This window comes from Crocodylus porosus, unplaced genomic scaffold, assembly GCF_001723895.1.
Source record: "Crocodylus porosus isolate Cpor-Errol unplaced genomic scaffold, CroPor_comp1, whole genome shotgun sequence".
Lineage (NCBI taxonomy): Eukaryota > Metazoa > Chordata > Crocodylia > Crocodylidae > Crocodylus > Crocodylus porosus.
The window spans coordinates 18,206,952-18,227,226 of record NW_017728951.1 but is presented as its reverse complement, the minus strand read 5'-3'; the positions used below and the strand labels follow the sequence as shown (position 1 = coordinate 18,227,226).

General features: G+C 43.9%; 1 protein-coding gene across 2 annotated transcripts in view; it reads left to right on the top strand.

The window, feature by feature from the left end:
• Positions 1–10,808: 10,808 nt before the first annotated feature.
• Positions 10,809–20,275, top strand: part of HABP2 (hyaluronan binding protein 2) — a 37,120-nt gene continuing 27,653 nt past the window's right edge. Inside the window, exon 1 of one of the 2 annotated variants that reach the window (XM_019556212.1) lies at positions 10,809–10,927. In XM_019556212.1, the coding sequence (XP_019411757.1) occupies positions 10,859–10,927 (69 nt within the window). In that variant the 5' untranslated portion in view covers positions 10,809–10,858. The remainder of the gene's footprint in view (positions 10,928–20,275) is intronic. The other variant, XM_019556211.1, reaches the window with a different exon arrangement.

Sequence of the window (20,275 nt, the reverse complement as noted above, 5' to 3'; positions counted from 1 at the left end):
ACATCTGGCTGGGGTCATCTGACTCCAGCACTCTTCCCTGCCTAGGGCAGGGGTTTGGACTTGATGATCTTTTGAGGTCCCTTCTGACCCTAGCATCTATGAATCTATGAACCTATGTAGAGGAGGAAGGTGAGATCTACACTAAGAGAGATGCACTTAAAGGAGACTTGGGGGAGACAAGCAAGAATTTGGGGGGCAGTGCATGAAGAAGGGAGGACACAGGAGACGGCATTTTCAAAGGAATGCAGGGATAGCCAATAGTAGCCAGACATCTCACTCCCTTCAGATGCTCTCACAATTCCTGTGACTAATTTACTATGTGTTAATTCTGTGGTTATCTACCTGGAACTCATATTTAGCCTACTTACAAATATGTAACTCAATGGAAAGCTTTCCTGATCGTGGACAATTTCCTAAAAAACCATAAGCTGCTTTGCTTGTGGTTGCTACTAAATGAGAAAAAAATCAAACTATGCTGTGCTGCTAGTTTTACGAGGTGAGAGGCATTTTAAAAATTGTTCATTTGGTTTTTCCAAGTATTTAAAAAATGGACTGAGAACTGGACTGGATTCCAAAGAATTGAAAAGAAAAATTGTTTTGAACAATGAAAATCTAGGGACAAAGAGACCAGTTACCGTCATGGATCAAAAAAAGAACTATAACCACAGGAATCTGGGAGCAGAAAGAATTGACACCCTGAGCTCAACAAAACCGGCCTTGCTCAATGCACCAGGCCAGCCAAGTTGGAGATGAAGCCAAGGTAAACACGACAGAAGCGCTTGGGCTTCTGAACATATATTTATATTTTCATATATATTATATATGAAAATATATTTCAGCACTTCCATCTGTTAGAGCCTCTGAGCGACATGGTAGGGGAGGGCCTGGGCTTCAATTCTGCCCTCTTTTCTATCCATTCCAATGGATAATTCTCTGTAATGTTTTGTATTATTCTAATTATTATTTACCTGACACTGGAAGTCTTTTCTAAAGTTTTTCTCTTGGAGCTTTGCTTGAGAAAGAACAAACCAAAATACAATTGTTTGATATTATTAACTCTAACTCAAGCAAGTAGTCCACAGTCCAGTAATTCATCCAATTAATGTTGGTAGAAGTATAAAGGAATTATCAGGTAGCCCAGGTAACTTGGGTACATACTCCCCTTCTCCAATTGAAGGGGATTGCTAGCTGGCAGGTGCACTGTGAGGTGGGAAATACAGACCGCTCGGTTTCCCTCTGTCCCTATAGAACCAGGCCAGGACAGTCAGGGGACTGAACTATATACACATTTATTGACATTAATTTATCACAAGGGAAAGGAACATGGATATAAACATATGTACAATGTATATATATATATTTATAAGATCTCTAAACCAGTAACATAAAACTATACCCCCTGGGTAAATGACACAAAACCTTATACCAGTGCTCCAGATACAGGTAAGTCACAGGTAAGTATCTGATCTGAAACAGATAAACGCCAAAGATAAACTCAACCCCGAGAGGAAACCTCAATGCCCTTGGGCTTTTCCCAAACCCTGCAGAGAAGCTGGTGACTTTAGTGGGGGCACTCTCAGTGGGAGCTCCCCTTTCAGGAGCCCTTAACTACCCAGGGGGGGAATCCCCTCCCCTGTGGGAATCCTCTTTTCCCTGCAACTCCTGGCTCCCAGGCCTGGAGGGTGGTCCTCGTCCTCTGCACCAGGCTGCTCTCTCGCCTCCAGTTGGCTTCGGGGGCGTCGCTGTCCCCTGGAACAGGGCTCTGCTGTGCAGGGCTTCTGGGGCCTCTGGCTTGGCCCTGTCTGCTGGCTTAGTAGCCCGATCACCGTCTGGCTCTCTGGACTCAACTTTTTGCTATGGGTCAGAGGCCTGGGCTGCCTCGTGCAGCACCAGGCTCGGTCCACTCCTGGACCCTCCATGCAGCGCCTCCTGCACTCGTTTCAGGGGCTGAGGACCTGAGCTGCCCAAGGGCTCCAAAGGTCCTACTGTATGCCCCAACCTGTGGACCATGCCTCTGGCCGCACACCAGAGGTTGCAGACCTGAGCCGCCTCACGCAGCTCCCAGGGTCTGGACGCCATGTGCCAGGCTGCACACCGAGAGCCTAGCTGCTGGAGCTGCCCGCTGTTCCCCACTGAGGGAAGTCTTCAGGGGCAGTCCTGGGCTACTGTTGAGCAGCGCTCCTCAGCTCTTCCAAGCCCCGCTCTTCTCTCTTCTCTGTCCCGGATGCATTCCCCTCACACTGGGCACGTAGCTCCTTTTATATGCTCCAGGGGTCTGCCCCTGAAGTCTTCCGGACCTGAGCATTGCAGTCTTCAATCAGGTCCGGGGGGGGGGGACTCCTCTCCCCCTCCCCTCAGGAAAGGGGTGTAGCTGAACTCCTCTTGCTGCCTCCTGATTGGGGGGATGAGCTCCACCAATCAAAACAGCAAGATTTCAAGCCTGGGACTCAACCCAAGCTCCAAAAGACAAGCCTGCTACAATCACATGTATACAGCCATGGTTGAGTCAGAATTTGCACCTGTTAGTTTATTCATTTAAATAATTCATTTAATGGCATGGTTACCGTACCTTTCTAAAGAAACCCCAATTATTTATATAATTCATACAAACCACCAGTGTTAACCTACGCAAACGCAGAGAGGGAAAATAATGGAAGAGCATGTAACAGTTTCAGATCAAACAAGCTTTGTGTAGAACATTAATTGAAGGTTGTAGCCCAGCATTGCACTACAAGCCAATCCATCCATTTCTCTGTTCTGCAGTGAGGCCCACAAGTTCACTAATAAAAAACACTTTATTGGAGCTGGCTGAAGAACGCTTTTTCATCAAAAGTAGATATTTTTATGGGACAATTTTGCTTTGATGAAAACGTACAGTTTTGAATTGAAAGATCGGAAACTAGGAGAAAAATACCGCAAAAGGTAGCAAGTCTTTTCAGTTTTCCAAATATTTTTTTTTACTGAAAACTGAAACTCTTTTGACCAGAAAAGTCTTCAGAGACCCCAGTACTTTGCATTTCTAGTTTCATGTTTAGCAGAAAACTCAGAAAATGTTCTTGGGACCACATTGTCACAACTGAAGAAAAGAACAGAGTTCCCAATCCTGTTATTTGTTCTATGTGGCTGACCCATAATGGATCTCTGTGTAGGTGCAGAGGCACATTCATGACCATACCTGGTTTCACCCTTGTTATAAGCCCTTAAATCCTATACCGTATCCTGAGCATAACATGCTGTGACAAAATCTGTAACTTCACTGTTCTGGAATGGGCCAAGATACCCAGTATGTCCATGCTCCTGAGACAGGGATGCCGCTGCTGGTTAGGATATATGAATCATATGAGTGATGGCTGAATCCCCAAGGACTTACTCTACAATGAGCTGGCCGCTGGCAAACCTCAACTTGTATGGTCCAAACTCCACTTTGTTGACGTCTGGAAGAAAAACCTTCACGATCTGTGCAATGATGGCCAATACTGGGAATCAATCGCTTCAGACCACTGAGAGCGGAGGAGCGCCTACGTCACTTCAAGATGGAGAGGGTCAATGATGAACTAGAGAAGAGATGTCAGAGGCCGGGTGCTCAGCGTGCCAGCACAAGCTCAACCGAGTTTGTATGTACAACTTGCCAGAGGGTCTGTTTGTCGCACGTCAGACTCCTCCGCCACTCAAGAAGCTGTGTTGTTATGCAGCAACCCACCAAAGGCACAGTGTCCATGGTCTCCCAAGGCCAATGACTGCCAATGATGAAGCGCTATAATGACTGGTATCCCAGCAGTACCTCTTGGCATGATAAGCTGATGTGGATTAGGCTTGTGTGACTGATTCACTTCTTGAAAGTGGATGGCAGATTCCCCATCCTACTAAATACAAAACTTCCTTTATTGCTAATGATGACTTAGTAATGAACAGAGAGAACACAACATAGCCAAAGAATTACATTATTTTTGTCGAGTATTTTAGAGGGTTTTTTAAAGCAGATCATTCCCTGGTGCATGCCAACCTCTGGCTGCATATATAATTTCATGAAAATCAAGCTTCATTATGCCTTAGCAACTTCGATAGACTAAAAAGTTGCCATCATGTTTATTATATTCAGCTTGTTGAAAGATTACGAAAAGTAAAGAAATGACAGGAGTGGTGCCACCCAGATCACACTGTGAGGAAAACAGAGACAGGGATGTTAAAAGTAGCAACAAAAAAAATCCAACTGGTGTCTAGAGCTTCAAAGGCAGACTACCCTGAGGCATTGCACGCACTGCAATGTGATGGTTCTGCAGGACTGGGCCCTGGCATGCAATCTGGGATAAAATACTTCTAGGTTCGGGCACTGCACTGGCATTCAGCAAACCCACAGTCCCACTGCAACTTGGTGCTACTTCATGGTCAGGACGGCAAGGATCTGGAACCAACTTCCAAGAGAGGTGGTGCAGGCTCCTACCCTGGGGGGCTTTAAGAGGAGGCTGGATGTACACCTTGCTGGGGTCGTTCGACCCCTGTACTTTTTCCTGCCAAGGCAGGGGGTGGGACTCGATGATCTGCTCAAGTCCCTTCCGACCCTACTAATTATGAAACTAGGAAACTTTGTCCCCTTCAGCCTGGTTTTCCTCTTCCCTTTTCCACATAAAGGGATACCCCTCTTCAGGTTGAGGAGTATCTCATACTCGGTTCTTGCATGTTGCCTGGAACAGCAACCTCATACGAAACCTCTTTTTTCTACCGTGAGCTACTATGAGCGATAGTCAAGGTAGCACAAAGCCAGACTCTTCAGCTAATTATCAGCCATGTCATCCCCCCCGAGCCTAATGAGTCTGATTCTGATCTTACTTGCTCCAAGGCTGATCAGTTGTAAGTTTGTGAGTCAACAGAATAAATCCATCACGGCACTATTTGAGGAAAATAGCAACTGGGCTAGAAAGTGCCTGTTTACCTGATTTTGCCTCTCACTTTAAGCTACTTCCAGGATGCCAAGCCAAGAGTAATGCAAAGTTTTCTCTTGTGTATTCAGTACCGTGTTCCTTGTCTCCTCTAGATACAGTAGCTTTGATTTGTGTGAATCTATGTCTTTTCCTCTGCTCTTATTAGTTCCTGTCTTTGTGGAACAAAGCAAATTTTTTAAAGCAATTGCACGCTGGATGGCACTTGCAACAAAGAGTTGCCCACATTCATGGTTAGGGGCAGATTCTCTGCCTCCCTCTACTCTTTTTGCACAGATTGAGGTCTGCAAGTCCTCTCTAGAGATCTTTCTGCAGTAGGCCTGTACCGACTGGCCAAGTTTGCTCCTACAACACCCTCCCCACATCCTCCTAGGCAGGAGACAAAGATAGTGAAAGAGTGTGACAGTAGTGCAATGGGTGCCAGCACCTCCCCCTGACTCTGTGAATGCCATTGCCAGTAGGTTTGTGTCTGAGTACTCTCAGGCTGCCCTAACTTGCTGTGGGAGACTGGCAAAAAAACTTGGTGGCCCGAAATGGCTACCTGCTGCTTACCCTCCATGAGGATGGTCACAGGAGAGAAGCACATGCGTATAGTCAATAATGGCTTATTTGAATGATGAGGCCTTACAGCAGATTTTTAGTCAGAGACAATGATCTCCTCTTGTCTTGAAAGGAATCATTAGGGCAGGTGTTGTGTAGCAAGGCTTTGGCAACCAGAAGTTATACCTGCAACAGCTCTCCTTTTGTTGTATAAGACTGTAGCAGTTTTAGTCCACCTGAGCAGAATTTGGCCCTTGCTACTTTTATCTTAACTTAAAGTTGGAGCAATACCAATCAAAAGCTGGTTTTCAGGTGGGCAGTCACATTTTTCCCTAAAATATTATTACTTTGCTTATTTTTAATAGTTCCTAAATGTGCTGCAGTAGCTTTTGATGACTGTTTCTTAGCTTTAAGCAGGGGGTGGGGGGAACCAACGTCCCTCAATAGCAGTTTTATCATCCTAATGCTTTTAGCAGGAAGCTGTAAGAGGATGAAATGGGACTGGAGAGTTATACGGGTAACAAGAATATCCAGAGTTGTTATGGCAAGGATTTAAAAGCACCTCAGAGTTTTGGAAAGGATGTAAGCCTCTCACGCTTGGGGCATCAGCCAATCTGATGGGAGTGAAGAAGGAACGTTAGCAGGTTTTTCTAGCAGGTTTTTCCATCCCTAATAATAGCCAAGTGTTTTTCACCTTCTGAAGAATTTTCTATAAACTCCTGTCTGAGGCCGATGTGAACCACTGGTCTGATCTACTATGGAAGTTCCTCGGTTCTTAATTACTTGGGCTTGGTTCTTCTCTCGCTTGCACTAGGTTTAGGCTGGAATAAAACCTTTGAGGAATTACTCCTAAATTATCCTGTCGGGGTCAGAGTAGAGTCCAACAAAACTTTCAGTTCCGCTGCCCAATGGCATTCAGCTGTTGTACTGTGCTCTTGACCCGAGCACAGGAACCCAAAACATCAACGGGAATTTGCCACGAGGGTCAATTATTAAACAGAATATAACTACAGCACTTTCAGTTTTGCTGCTAGTGATGTCTAGGCATCATGCTGACCCTCAGTTCCAGGATGAAGGTCACGAAAAAACCCCAAACCCCCAGGATTTGGTATTAAAAGTGGGTTGTCGGTACTCCCCTTCAGTTGTGGTGCTTCCAAATGGAGCCTGATGCACCTGCTTTCCTATTTTAGAGGCTAGCATTCAACCAGACTATCTTTAATGGAGATAGGTATAGGAAAAAAGAATCATGCACATGATTTTGCTTTATTAGGCTAATTAAAAAAAGGGCCTGGTGAGACAGGATACAGGTGCCGAGCCTGCGAACTGCTACCTTTGTGAGGAGCCACATTCATGTTCGCTGACAGTGGGACAGTGGAAAGGCTCCACGGACCGCAGCAAGCTTTAAACATGATCCGGTGTGCACAGAGCTGCTCCTCTGGATTACTGATGAATTAGGTGGCTCGCTTTTAAAAAGTCAATTTTTCCAGGCATTTTTAAAATTTTATTTTAGTGGTTTTATTTCCCTTTCACTGTATATATTCACATCGTAGTTGCTTTTTTCCCCCCTCAAAATTTGGCTGCCAACACAGGGGGGTGCCCATTACGTGCACCTGAGGGCACAGCTGAGAAACTCACTTATAAAAGCCGTGATCCTGTATTTCAGTGTCCATCTCCATCTCCCAGGATCTTCTAACTTAAATTGAATGAGGAACGGAAAAAACGTCCCACGCGGTGTAGGCTTCCTGCGTTAGAAAAGCACAGCTTCTAAGAGGACTGTCATTTAAATCTGTTTCTTTAAAAGCTGTGGGTGGGGATATTATTATTTAATAGCATTCAAATATTCGGGGGGGGGGCAATTATTACCCAATACTTGCGGTACCATGATGCTTATTCTTTTTTCTGCATTGACAATTAGATCGGTGCAAGGGCTTTGGATAACACTTTTGACGTAGTAGTGATGAGTCTCCTGCCTACACTGGCACTGGCTCTTGATCAATGCATAGCTAACTTATCCTGGGGCACGGAGAAGCATCATCAGCCACGGAGGATGTTAAACGCTCTCTGTCACCTGGCAGCTCTTTGCTGGTGTCCAGAGCTGGTGATGTATTGTCCATTTTTTCAGTGGAAATGCCTATTTGCAAACAAAAAAAAAAATCCCAAAAATGATTTTGCAGAACAAAAAAACAGCTTTCGGCCTTGTCCTTTGTGGTGACCCAGAGTTTCTGCTGCAAGAAAAAGGACAGAGGAAGGGATTACTCCAGGGTGGGAAATTATTTGGGCTGGTGGACCGCTTCATGAGTTTTGGTGACCTATCGAGGGCCACACCTGTCCCTCTCCCCACTTTCCTCTCCATCCCTCTTTTCTGCGAGTGTGACCAGTGTGGAAGCCTGAACCCACCCACAGCTTTAGCACACCCGAGGCCAGACCCAGCAGCTAACAGCCATGTCCACAGGTGCCCAAACGTAGCTGGCAGCTTCTCAGTCAGGGCTTCAGGCAAACGGGGAGGAGGGGGGCAGGGGGCACGCTACAGCAGTGGGCCATGACCAGTGCCGATGCCTGAAGCTGCCTGCAGCTGTAGCACATCCTGCCACCCCCCGAGCCCAGGTGCCCAGATCACAGTTCGGGAAGCTGCTGGCTGCATTTGGGCAGCTGTGCATGTGGCTGACAGCTACCAGGTCCGGACTCGAGGGGCAGGGAGGCATGCTACAGCTGTGGGCAGGTTCATGTTTCTATTTCTGTGCTGGTGGCAGCCCTGGCCCAGAGAAAAAGAGCACCCAGCCTGCTGAAAGCAGCTCCTGCTGCCTGACACCACCCAGCAGCTGGAGCCACCTCCTGCCTAATCCATTCACTTGGCGGGCACCCTCCCATGAGCCAAATCCAATCAGCTGGTGGGCAGGATCCAGCCTGTGGGCTGCATTTTCCCCACCCCTGGAGCACTCACACCAGCATGTGATCAGGCTGATGGCACAGACATGAAACCATAGCTGGTTGCAAATAAAAAGTGTAGAATCAGACATGTGGGCTGGTAGAGACCTCTAAAAGGGCCAGCCTCTGACAGTAATTTGTCAAATCTGTCCTTAAAAATTTTCCGTGGCAGGAATTTTGCTGCCTTCCTAGGTACCCCGTCCCTGTGCTGAATTGTCCTTATTGTCAGAATTTTCCCCCTAACATCTCACCTCTCTTTGTTGCAAATTAAGACAACTTTTTTTTATCTTATCTTCAGGGGTTGCAGAAAGATCAGTTAATCATCTTTGTCCTTTTTACATAGTCAAAGGCTTTATCACATCCCCCTTCCTGGGTTTGTTTTTCCAAACCTAAACATTCACAGTTCTTTTATCCCTTCCTCGTAGGTCAAGTTTGCTAAACCTCTTACCATGTTTGTTGTTCTCCTCCGAACTCTCTCTAATCTGTCTACATCATTCATGAAGTGTGGTGCCTACAGCTCAAAGCACTCCAGTTGAAGTCCTCCTATAGCTAAGTGGAATTATTACTTTCTCTATGTTATATATGATACTGTTCCTAATGAGATCTGCCTTATGTGCAACAGATTTATACCATTGACTCCTATTCTGATACAGCCCTCAAATTCTTTCGAAGGGTCTTAAATTGCTATGTACCATCCAAACCCTTTTATGCAACCCAAGCTATGCACAAGAGCACATCTAAATAAAATGCATAGGAAATAGCATCACCCAAATATGATCTACATTTTTGCTGATCAAAGAGGCTGCGGGAAAAAATAATTAAAAAGTAAAAGCCTTATGCAATGAGATTTAAAAGAAAACTTTGGAGGCTGACAGGATGCATCTGGCACAACTTCAAAGTCCATCAAAGAACATATAATCAATGTTTGTCAATAGCAGTTTTCTATCCTTTAATTTATCTTTCATGGATATAAAGCATGATGTTATTAGGATCCAGTCCATACTTTAATTCTGTTTGAGATTTGATGAATCAGGTCCCTATTAAAATTCAGTGCAAATCAGCTTACTCAAGGACACGTTACATAAAGCCATCCATTATCCAATTCCTTTTATCTTGCTGTCTTTCTAACTAGTTAAAGAATCTTGAATTCTCTTAAACTTCTGTATGTGACCACCAACATGCAAACACACCTGCATATTGCTGTGTGTGTGTGTCTAAGTATTCTATACATATTTGTTTTATAATATTTAGACATACATTGCATTTTATACCTTGTATAAAATCATATTGAATGTTATGTTACTATTATATATAATAATTTAGTACGTGTATTATTTCTCAATTCTGTATGCATGTGTAAGCATCTGTACACACAAAAAAGCTACATTTATATATTTGGGTTGCAAAGTCAAATGCTTGTATGTTAAGCAATGCCAGAATTAAGGTTGCTTGCAAAATTTTAATTCAGCCTTCTGTGCATATACATTATGATAGCCTTTAATATGTGACCAGAGGACGGATGCTGACCTAATGAGCACCTATTCAATATTTTCTTTTTTCCCCTTGTTGAGCAATAATTCTGTTGCAAAAAACTGAGAAAGACAACAGGTCAGAGTGTTTTAACACTACAGGTTCTTATCTTGTGAGTCCTGGTTGCACACCTAACTGCTAACATTGGGTGGCACCCTGCAGCACCCTTGAAAGTATCTCAAGGCACCCTGGTTGAGAATCACTGCCATAAGCTCTTTGTGGTAAGGACTATCTTCTTAGATGTCTTTACGATTCACAGCTTAATGGGAGCCATCATCTCAGAAGGGACTTCTAGGCATGACCATAACATAATGAGTCCAGCTTTTGTTAGTCCCAAGTCAGTCAACATACACAGCTTTAATGTGCCTTAGCGGATCTACACATGCGTTAAGGCGCTTTAGCTATTCACACCTAAATTTAGGCACAAATTTAGGCACGTATAGCCTAAAATCGCATTTTTAAGGTGCATTACCTACATGTAGACCTGTGCCCTTAATGTGCCTTAAAAATAGCTAATGCACCTCAAATTCGCATGTGTAGACATGCACTGTAAGATAGTACTGTCCCTGACTATCTTATGGCGGAGTTGCTTAGTTTACTGCACCTTAATATCAATGCATGTGTAGATGGTGATGCTTTATAGTCCACTACACAGTAAAGCACATGTGTCGATGCAGCCTGAGAGTCACTGTTTTGACATGTTCGCCAGTTGTCAAGTCAGGATCAGCTGGACAGGATTCAGAGGTAGCAATTTTTCAGACAAGATAGTCTGTTGACTAAGCATTAACTATTAAGCAATATTGGAGGCATAGTTAATTATTTGCATTGGATAACTCACTTTTTAACCATTATAGATTGACTGGGGGGAGGTGAGGACATAGACAACAAATGAAAACTCATTTGAGGAAAACATTGGGAGTGTAAGGATGGTTAACGGTGTTGTGTCCTTTCAGTTTTTTCCTGTGATCATTTTGCTGGGGAATGCACCTTTCTGTGTAAGTATACTTCAGCAGTATGCCTCTATAGCCACGTTCAGTTATTTGCAGAACTGTTACCTATTGCTTACAAAGATCAGCTGCGTGTCAGGGACTAAAAGTACTGGTTAGCCTAAATATAAGTCCACTGGAATACTGTGGATCTAAAAATGTGAAACCCTCAAGCATTACTGAGATGGCATCTCAGGTAGGTGAGTCTCCAGGGACAAGTGGACAGAGAAGAAAAATGTAATAAGAATGTAAGTTGAAAGATGGAGCAGTGTCAGAATATGTCTGGAGAGACAGTAAAGAAGCAGGGGGGTGACACCATGTCTAATAAACACTGTGGGTCAGGTCTCCCACTGGTGAAAATCTGTTACAAAATGCCGTAAATATTTGACAATTGGTTAAACAGTTTTGCCTTGTTTCCTCATAGTCCCTTGACCATCAGCCTGTCTGTATCCACCTGTTATCTTAAATTGTAGGTCTTAGAAGGCAGAAACCAGCTTTATTCTGTGTTTGCACAGCACCGGTGGGCCCACAGGCCCACATGCTGCATTATTAATAAATAAGGATGTCAACTTGGTGGTCAATGTTCTTCTGTGCATCATCCATACCACGGTTTTCACTAGGAGAGCATGTATATATTACTGTGTATTCTGCTCAGTAAAGACATGTTCAAAATCAGCTTGTTTAGTTCGCCGTCATACCTGACAATCCAGAACAACTAGATCTAATTGATCTAGTATTGACTCCTCCTTTATTATTATTATTATTCTTCATATAAGCACAAATAGCATGAGTCCATACAATAGGGGTTCTGTGCCATGTATTTAATCAGATGCTGCTCAGAAACCTGCAAGTCTCAGTTCCCTATGATACAAAAACCATACAAATCATGATATGTGGTCCTCGTAGCTGGAAACCTTCATCCTTTCAGAGGGTTTTTGGAGAAGGACTCATGAAACATGCAGGGTTGCATGGGTGTTTGGTGGTGTTTGTGTATTGTTAAACAAAACGTTGGACTTTGTTTAAGCTAATTCTGGTGCAGGTTAGTGTGTTTTGAAATTGCGGTGTTAGTACAGTGTCATGGGATGACTTAGCTAAACATCCCATACGGTTAGTGATACATCTGGGACTTTATGGGGAGGTGACAGCTTTAATAAGAGGATAAATTAAGAAGTTCTGTTTGGCCATTTTATTTAAGGAGATAAATACAAAGGCAGCCAGTTCGGTACTTTCGTTAAAAAAAGAGTCCCGCAATGCCATCTAAGGCCACGTGAAATGAAAAAGTGGATGTCTGCAACAAAAAAAAGGCAAAACCTTATTGACTTTGCATATTCTTATGAAACCACCTCCCGTGTGATTTAGTAAGGCAAAAAGCTTAGCAAGGGTTGTTTTTTTATTGTTATTTTGTTTTGTTTTCCATATATAAGGCATTAGGGTCTGTTCTTTTTTGACTTTGCTGACTTTATTCTTGGTCAGACCATAAGAAGTGAAAATGGCAACCAGCACTACAGTGGTGACAATGGGGAGACAGGGCTCTCAATCTGGATGCTTCATGGAGTAAGCGGATCATCGGCAGAGGTTCAAAAAGAAGTCTTCCTTCTGCAGTCCAGGAGTGTTGTTGGTGCCTTAGGAAGGATGAGGTGTCTTCACAGGGACTGCTGTTATGGAAAGGATTTAAGTACTCAGTTATGGGCCAATGGGATGTCTGAACGTGGCTGTTTTGCAGGCTTACACAAAAACAGCCAAAGCCACCCCGCTCAGATAGTTTGTGCAATGAAGTGGTATCCAAAAAGGGATTCGGCTTTTAAGTGAGGTATGAGGCTTGAGAGGGTATTCAGCAAAGGAGTGAATATCAACCAGAAAGCATCATAGATTAATGTGGTATGTTGGGATTAGTTGCTGATATCTTGAGATGTAGGAGCATTTTACCAGGCAAACGATTGCATTGATTTCAGTGGGGATAATTGTGGGTGAAGTCTGTTTATTTCTCATAAATAAGGTATTCAGCTTTGGTACCACGAGTGAACCACCACCAGATAGCTCCAGAGTTGCTAAGACAAAGTTCCTCTCTGTTAACAAACCCCAAAATTTTACATCTCCAACGTCAGGAGGAAAAGGTTAATAATAATATATTCAACGTGGCTAGGGAGCACCAAATCACTGGTGTATCACAACTCTTTCAGATCTATTCACTCTGCCCTTAAAGAAAATGAAATAATGACTTGAAAGCAAAGGGCACATCTACACATGACGCGACATCTCTGTAGCAATGCACTACACTGATGTAGCATACAGGGGTGTCTACTCGTGCCCAGCAGCTACTTTGCCATAGCAGCACACTCCCCCATTATAGCGTGCCACTATGCTGAAGTAGCTGCTAAAAATAACCGTGCATTCGGTGCAGTATGGGCAGTTAACCATGCACTGGGCATATGGCACAGTACAGACGGCTACTGAGCCGTGCTTTAGTACAATGCTTCCAAAAGCACGGCACAGTAACAGTGTCGCCATAGGGCAATGTGTAGACGTGCCCAAAGAGTAGTTAAAAGTAACTGGTAAAAAAACACTTCTGTTCCTCCAAGCACTTTGATCATGTAGATTTTCTTATGAAAGGTTTTCGATTTTTCCTTCTGCTTTTAATAGTTTGCACGATTTCAGGTTTGTTGCAATTCATTCCAAAATTCTAGATGTTGACGCATTGAAATTGAGTCCTCTGGGAGAAATATATCAAGATACCCGTGGAGAGCATTATAATTTTTTTTCAAATGGAGTCAAGGGTGTGTTTTTGACCCGACTGATGAATTTATGATCAGTGATTTTGCACAACACAATAGGGTTTTTATTAATTGGTGCATCATTAGGACTATCCGTCCACCAACCGCAATGGATACAGCATACTTGATCCACACGTGCATTTGACAACGTGCTGGGGGATCAATACTATGGTGTGTCCATGACTGTTTTGTAGATGTGACAACACAATCAGATCTAAGCAAACTCACAACGAATAGGTTGCCTTAATTCCAGCAATTCCAGCGCGGCGAGCAGAGGTGGACTCCTAGCCCAACTTCAAATCTCTTACAAATTTTCCTAACTACTCTTAAATAGTAGCTCCGTTAATTAGCATTGACAGTTTTAATCCCACTTCCCTGTAAACATCGCTAAGGAAAATAAACTATGCATCTCCACCCCTGAAAAGTCATTAACGTTTCTAAAATGCAAACGCAATTCTGCTGTCACTGAAAAGCAGCACGACAGAATATTCAGCAGGCTAGTTTTTAATAAAACATGTTTTTTCTTCATAATTAATATAACAAGGTTTTCTGGCTTAGCACTTGGCATGAATCCCAGAGAAAAAAAGGGATGGATTGCTGTGACGTGACCATTACATGACAAACATGTTACGAGAGGACATTTTTGCCTTAATGATTTGTTCCAAAAAAAAAAAAAAAAAAGAGGTTGCTCTGAAAATAAGTGGAGTCAAAAAATAATGGACTTGACACTCCTGCTGAACTCAGAGAAAAAGTTAAATTCAGGTTTTCTCTCTCCCTCCTTCCCTTTCCCCACCTCTTCTTTTTTAATTTTATTAGTTTCTGGTTTGAGGAGCTTTTATCCATTTACTTTATCCAATCATTAAATGGCTTCTGCTATATTTTAACAATAACCAAAGAATATTTTAGACATTAGCTCTCACCACATCAGTCAGCAACTAACACGATTCCCGATGCGTGTAGGCCAAAATTCTCCTGTGAGATCAGTTCAGTTTTACCTGAACAGAAACCAGTTACACCTGTGAAAACACAAAAATCCCACCAAAAGGCTCTTGGGGAAAAGAATTCCATCCTTAATATCTAAACTCGACAAAAATAAGACCACAAATATGCCCACTTTATTCATCTCCTGTATGATAGTGAACAGTGAATTAAAATATAGAATTAAGACTAAAAACCCCACTCTTTGGTGTGTATCAGGGATCTCTCTAATGGCTGAACCACAGGGGACACGCATGTACTGTAACTACCCATGAAGTCCCCACGGTCAGTCTTGTGTGACAGCTCTTCCTGATGGCTGTTGCCCTTGTTGGTAGAGCACACTGATGAAGTGAATTTGTGCTCCTGGTCTGAGCAAGGCACGGTGTTATTCGCATACTGGGGTGTGCTCTAGTGTGTCCTAAAACAAATCGCAATACAGAGGAATGTGAATTGTCAAACCAGCATCGATCATGGTCAATCAAGCCCAACATCTTTTCTCTATGGCACTGGCCTAAGCTTAACTGATGCTATAGAAAAGCAAAAAAAGCCTTCATAGCACCCCTAGCTAATTGTGCAATGCTTTATCGTAGAAGGAAACGTTCCTTTCTGACCCCTGAAGGCAATCAGCTTATGCCCTGAAGCACGAGGGTTGATATCACTGGTAACTAAAGGGACTTTAATGACACTGCATAAGCTTGAAGTCTAACAGCATAACCTCCGTTCTTAGCACAGCCTGAAAAAGTGTTTGATGATGCACAGCACTCATGTTAGGTGATAGGATCTGTAGCCCTGTTGAAACAGATTGTGTAGCTTCTTCCTCTTCTCCTGGCTCCTGAAATGCAGCCCAATTTCCTCATGAGAGCACAAATCCACCTGCTCAACAACAGAGCCACTTCCAAAGCAACCACACGTTTCCACACGGGTTCTCAAAGCATGAAGATCAACTTGCAAACCTAAATCTCTTGCAATACAGTAGCCAGCGGCCCACAACCAGACACTCTTTTCAGGAGTGCCTCCAATAGCTCTCTCCTCAGTCCCAAGGGACTCCCATATCAGATGCTAAAACAAGAAAAGGTTTCCACTCAGTAATTACGGAAATAAAGACATTAGGCAATTTCAGCTGTGGATGTTCTGAAACCAGGCACATGTTCCCTCATCCCCTAAGGCAAGCAAAGAGATTTCAGCATGGAAATCCCATTGAAATAGAGTTGCTTGACTTTTCTGCTCAAAGGCTTTTAATGGAATATGAATATTCTTACCTCATTGTAAGACAGAGAGGTACCTAGAACCTCGTGGCTATGGTAGAGTCCTAAAAGTGAACTATTTTCAACTATAAGAATAACGTTACATATTTGTTCCCCCTGGGAACACATGCTGGCCAAACACCAGCTATGGTGTTGGCTGAGTGATAGGGTCTTACTGCTAGAAAAGTCACCTTCTCTTAGGAATTAGGAATGTTGCCATCCTACCCAGTAGCAGCCAAGAATTTGGACGCTAGTTAGATAATCAGTCAGTGCTTCCCTTCTGGTTTGGCAGAAAGACAAACGATCCCACTGAGAGCTATCGGCATGAACAAGAGCTTCACCGTGGAAAGGCAGTTGTTTGTACTATGACAGCTCTTTCATGCCTAATGTCAATAATGGACAGAAGTTGCTCAAATATTCTTCCTTAGGTTTCAGTTTATATTCTGCATCGCTTATGGTTGCAATGTACAATGACTGATCTCCATGTTTGTGGTCAAGTGGGTATGTCCTACGCGGTCAAATTCCACGTCCTGCGCTTAGTGACATTAGTTATTCACAGCTTCAGTCTCTTGCTCTCTGTGGCCTATTGTGTTCTCCTTGTCAACAGCTCCTAGTGAGACCACTGTCCTTTTAGGTTTGGCGTCCGGTATATATTTTGCAGTTTCTACAGCCCCTGGTAGACATTGAAACAATAGTATGATTGGGTTTGGAGAAATGTTACGCCCCCATCTCAGCCATTGCACCTTCTGCCATTCCAGATGTGTGTGGCAGGAGGTGCGCCATTTCTGACTCCAAAAAATATTCTACATTTTTCAAGCAATGTCTTTATGGCTGGCTGGCCATTTTTATCAGGCATTAATTACTGAAGTTTCCCATGAGAATATGATCACCCCCACTGCATGCTGTACACACAGAACCTGAACGGTTACCCCAAAGCCGGAGATCAGTAATTGCATATTAAAAAAAAAATAGGGATCCAGAATGCAGGTTACCTAAAATCTACAGAAGGATACTTGAGAAACTTCTTGGCACTGGGTATGAAAAAAAAACCCTGTCATAATAGGTGCCTGACACCAATTACATTTATTGTGCAATTAACTTCATTATATGATTTTTTTAGACATGTTACACATGCAAAGGAATTAATGTACCCCAGTCACACCACTGTGGAGATGCATATCAAGCAGGGCATGGCTCTATCCCAGACCTAGGGCTGCCTCCAGCCTCCAGTATGCTCCAGATCCTGGACTGTCTCACAGTGTCAGTTCTAGTTTGAGATCCCAGAGCTGTCCTGGTCCAGGTTGGACAATCAGCTGACTCTACAGTCCCAGGCCCAGTTTAATACTGGATTGGTCTGACAATCAGCTGATTCTTGCACCCAGGTCTGGGTTCAAGACTCCAGGCTGTCCAGAGTCATGGTCAACAATCAGCTGGTTGTCAGCTGGCCTAGGGACAGCCCTGGGGTCAACCAGCTGCAAATGCAGCCCTGGGATGTCTAAAATCTGTGTGTTCAGCCCAGGTTCCTGCAACCTGGTCTTTTAAAGTGCCTTGTCCTGAAGCTCCTTCAGAGACTGCAGGGTGAGGCAGGAAAGGCTGCTGGTGTCATGAGGCCAGATCAGAGCCCCGGGCCCAGCTGTTGTCAATCCGAATTCAGGGCAGCTCATCCCCTGTAGCTGCAGGGAAACAGAGATCACCTGCAATGCCCAGCTGGCCCTAATGAGTCAATCAGAGCAGCCAGTCCTCTGAGGATACACAGGCTCTACCTTCTCCAGCCTTTAAAAACTAAGCCCAGCCTGAAGTACTCTGTCTGGGTAGAGACTGAAGGTCCTTGCTCCTGACCTCTGTGTGCTTCGTGCTTTTTCTTATCAGAGCTTTGGTTTTGTTTCTTGGCTCCTGCTTCTGGTTCTGACTTCTGGCACATCCAGATTCTGGCTTCAACTCCTTGTTCTGGTGTTGACTCCTAGCAGGCGGGTCTTGACTTCAGCTTGGCTGGTGATCCCAGCTCTCATTCTGACTCCCTGGGAACCCAGCTCCTGGACTTCACCCATCTTTCAGGTGACTGCTCCAAACTCGCCTGTGCCCTGGTCCCTAATACTTGAGCATGGGGTTTGCCAGGTTCCTGGCAGGGGGAACCCCTCAACCCTGGGGAACCTTGCAACCTGCTCCCTCGGTAGCCCATTTTCAGCATTGAGACTGGGGCTGTCTCCTTCCCGCATATGCTGATGCTGCCAGCCAGCTGCTTGTCAACATTGGCAGATAGGTGGCCAGTGAGTGGGGGGAGAGAGCAGTGCACTTTGGGATTCTGGAGGAAAGACCTAATACCTGATATGTGAAACCCCACACACTCATATTAAAACCTGATAGAAACCAGCTCCAAAAAATATTCTACATTTTTCAAGCAATGTCTTTGTGGCTGGTTGGCCATTTTTATCATGCATGAATTACTTTGCATGTGTAACATGTCTAAAAAAATTGTATAATGAAGTTAATTGCACAATAAATGTAATTGGTGTCAGGCACCTATTATGATGGGGGGGGGGGGTGTTGTTTCATACCCAGTGCCAAGAAGTTTCTCAAGTATCCTTCTGTAGATTTCAGGTAACCTGCATTCTGGATCCCTATTTATTTTTTTAATATGCAATTACTGATCTCCGGCTTCGGGGTAACCATTCAGGTCCTGTGTGTGCAACATGCAGTGAGGGGTGATCACATTCTCATGGGAAATTTTAGGGATGAGAGGATGAAGTGTACCATTAGGTAAAGTTTCTGAGAAACAGAGGCTTCTAATTCCTCCAAAAATATAGGATTAGTCTGTACCAGATGGTTAATGCTCAGTAACCTAGGTAAAAATTCACATTGCACCAGCTATCCGACACTACCTATGTGGGCACTCTTAGTTCCCATTAAAAATAGCTCTATGCATTGCAGCTTACTAACTCCAGAGTAGCACGTGCACACTGACTTGCACAGACTCTTCTTTGCTAATGGAGTATGCCATGTCAAATGGAGCTGACCTTTGTAAAAGCTGTTAGCGTCTGTATACAGTGTTAGTGTTTGCTGGAAGATCATGGCCTAGCTCACTGCACACTCAGTCTAGCAGTAGTAATCTTGCCTATAGACACTTAGGGCCCTTACAGATGTGCAGCTCCCTGGTCTAATCTGTGGAGCTTCACAAGAAGTGCCATGAGTTGGAATGACTCCTGACCCAACAGATGTTCATGAGTTAGACCGACCCTCCTGGCAGTTTGGTCAGGAGGGTGTGGGATCCAGCTCTGCTTTGAAGCTGATCCAGCCAAGAAACTGCATCTCTGCAGCTTCTCTCCCCTAGCCCCGTCCTCTGCCGTCCCAGCTCCGGTGCTGTCTACGTGATGGGAGAGAAAGGCAGGGAGGGAGCTTGGGTTGGGGCTTGCCCAGCCTGTGCTGGAGAGGGGGCAGGTGGATTGGATCCCCCCTGAGGTTGTGGGGTAGGGCTCCAATCCACCCATATATTCTCATATAATGGGGGTTAATTTGCTGCACAATCTGGGACTTGTAAAGCACTCTGCAGCCATGCACTTCTGTCAAGACGTGGCAGTAAAATGCTTTAAAGGGGCCAATTGTGCAACAAATGTAACTTCTGTATGCACCCATAGGAGCATAAATCCCACTGCATTTTAGTGCAGCTCCTAAATGCCTAAATTGCTGATGAAAATGATCCACAGGCTCAGAGATGCTTTTGAAAAATTTACCTCTTGCCATCAAGCAGACATTTTTCTCAAAGCAAAAATCGCAGGGCTTTTAGAAAGCATTCTGCAGCTATACTGTATGCAGAGGAACACACTAAAAGGTCAATATTTACCTTATGGCATTACAGGATACTGCAGGATATAAAGGAATTTAACAATTTATTGGAGTTAAGTAAATAGTCCATACATGGCTTATGCAGTAAGATAAATAGCCCAAAAAATGTCACTTTTTTTTTGTTCATAGATTCTTTTAGGTACACTAAATAGATGTTACTTCTCAAACCTCTCATTATATCACAGGTTTTCAAGGCTAGATGCACATGATCATCTACTCTGCCTTGCTGTGTAACACAGACAATAGCACTGCACTCTTATTTCAGCTTTAAGCTTACAATATCTGTTTGCATTTCTGCATTTCTGTTGTTAAGACATCCCATTTTGATTTATAGACTACTACTAATAACAAATTCATCATATCCCTTTGTAAACTGATTCAATGGACTAATTACCCTTACCATTTAAAATATTCTTTTAGTCTGAATTCGTCTCTGTTTAATTTTCCACTAGATCTGATCCACCTGCCCCCTCTCCAGCACAGGGTGGGCAAGCCCCAACCTGAGCTTCCTCCCTTCCTTTCTC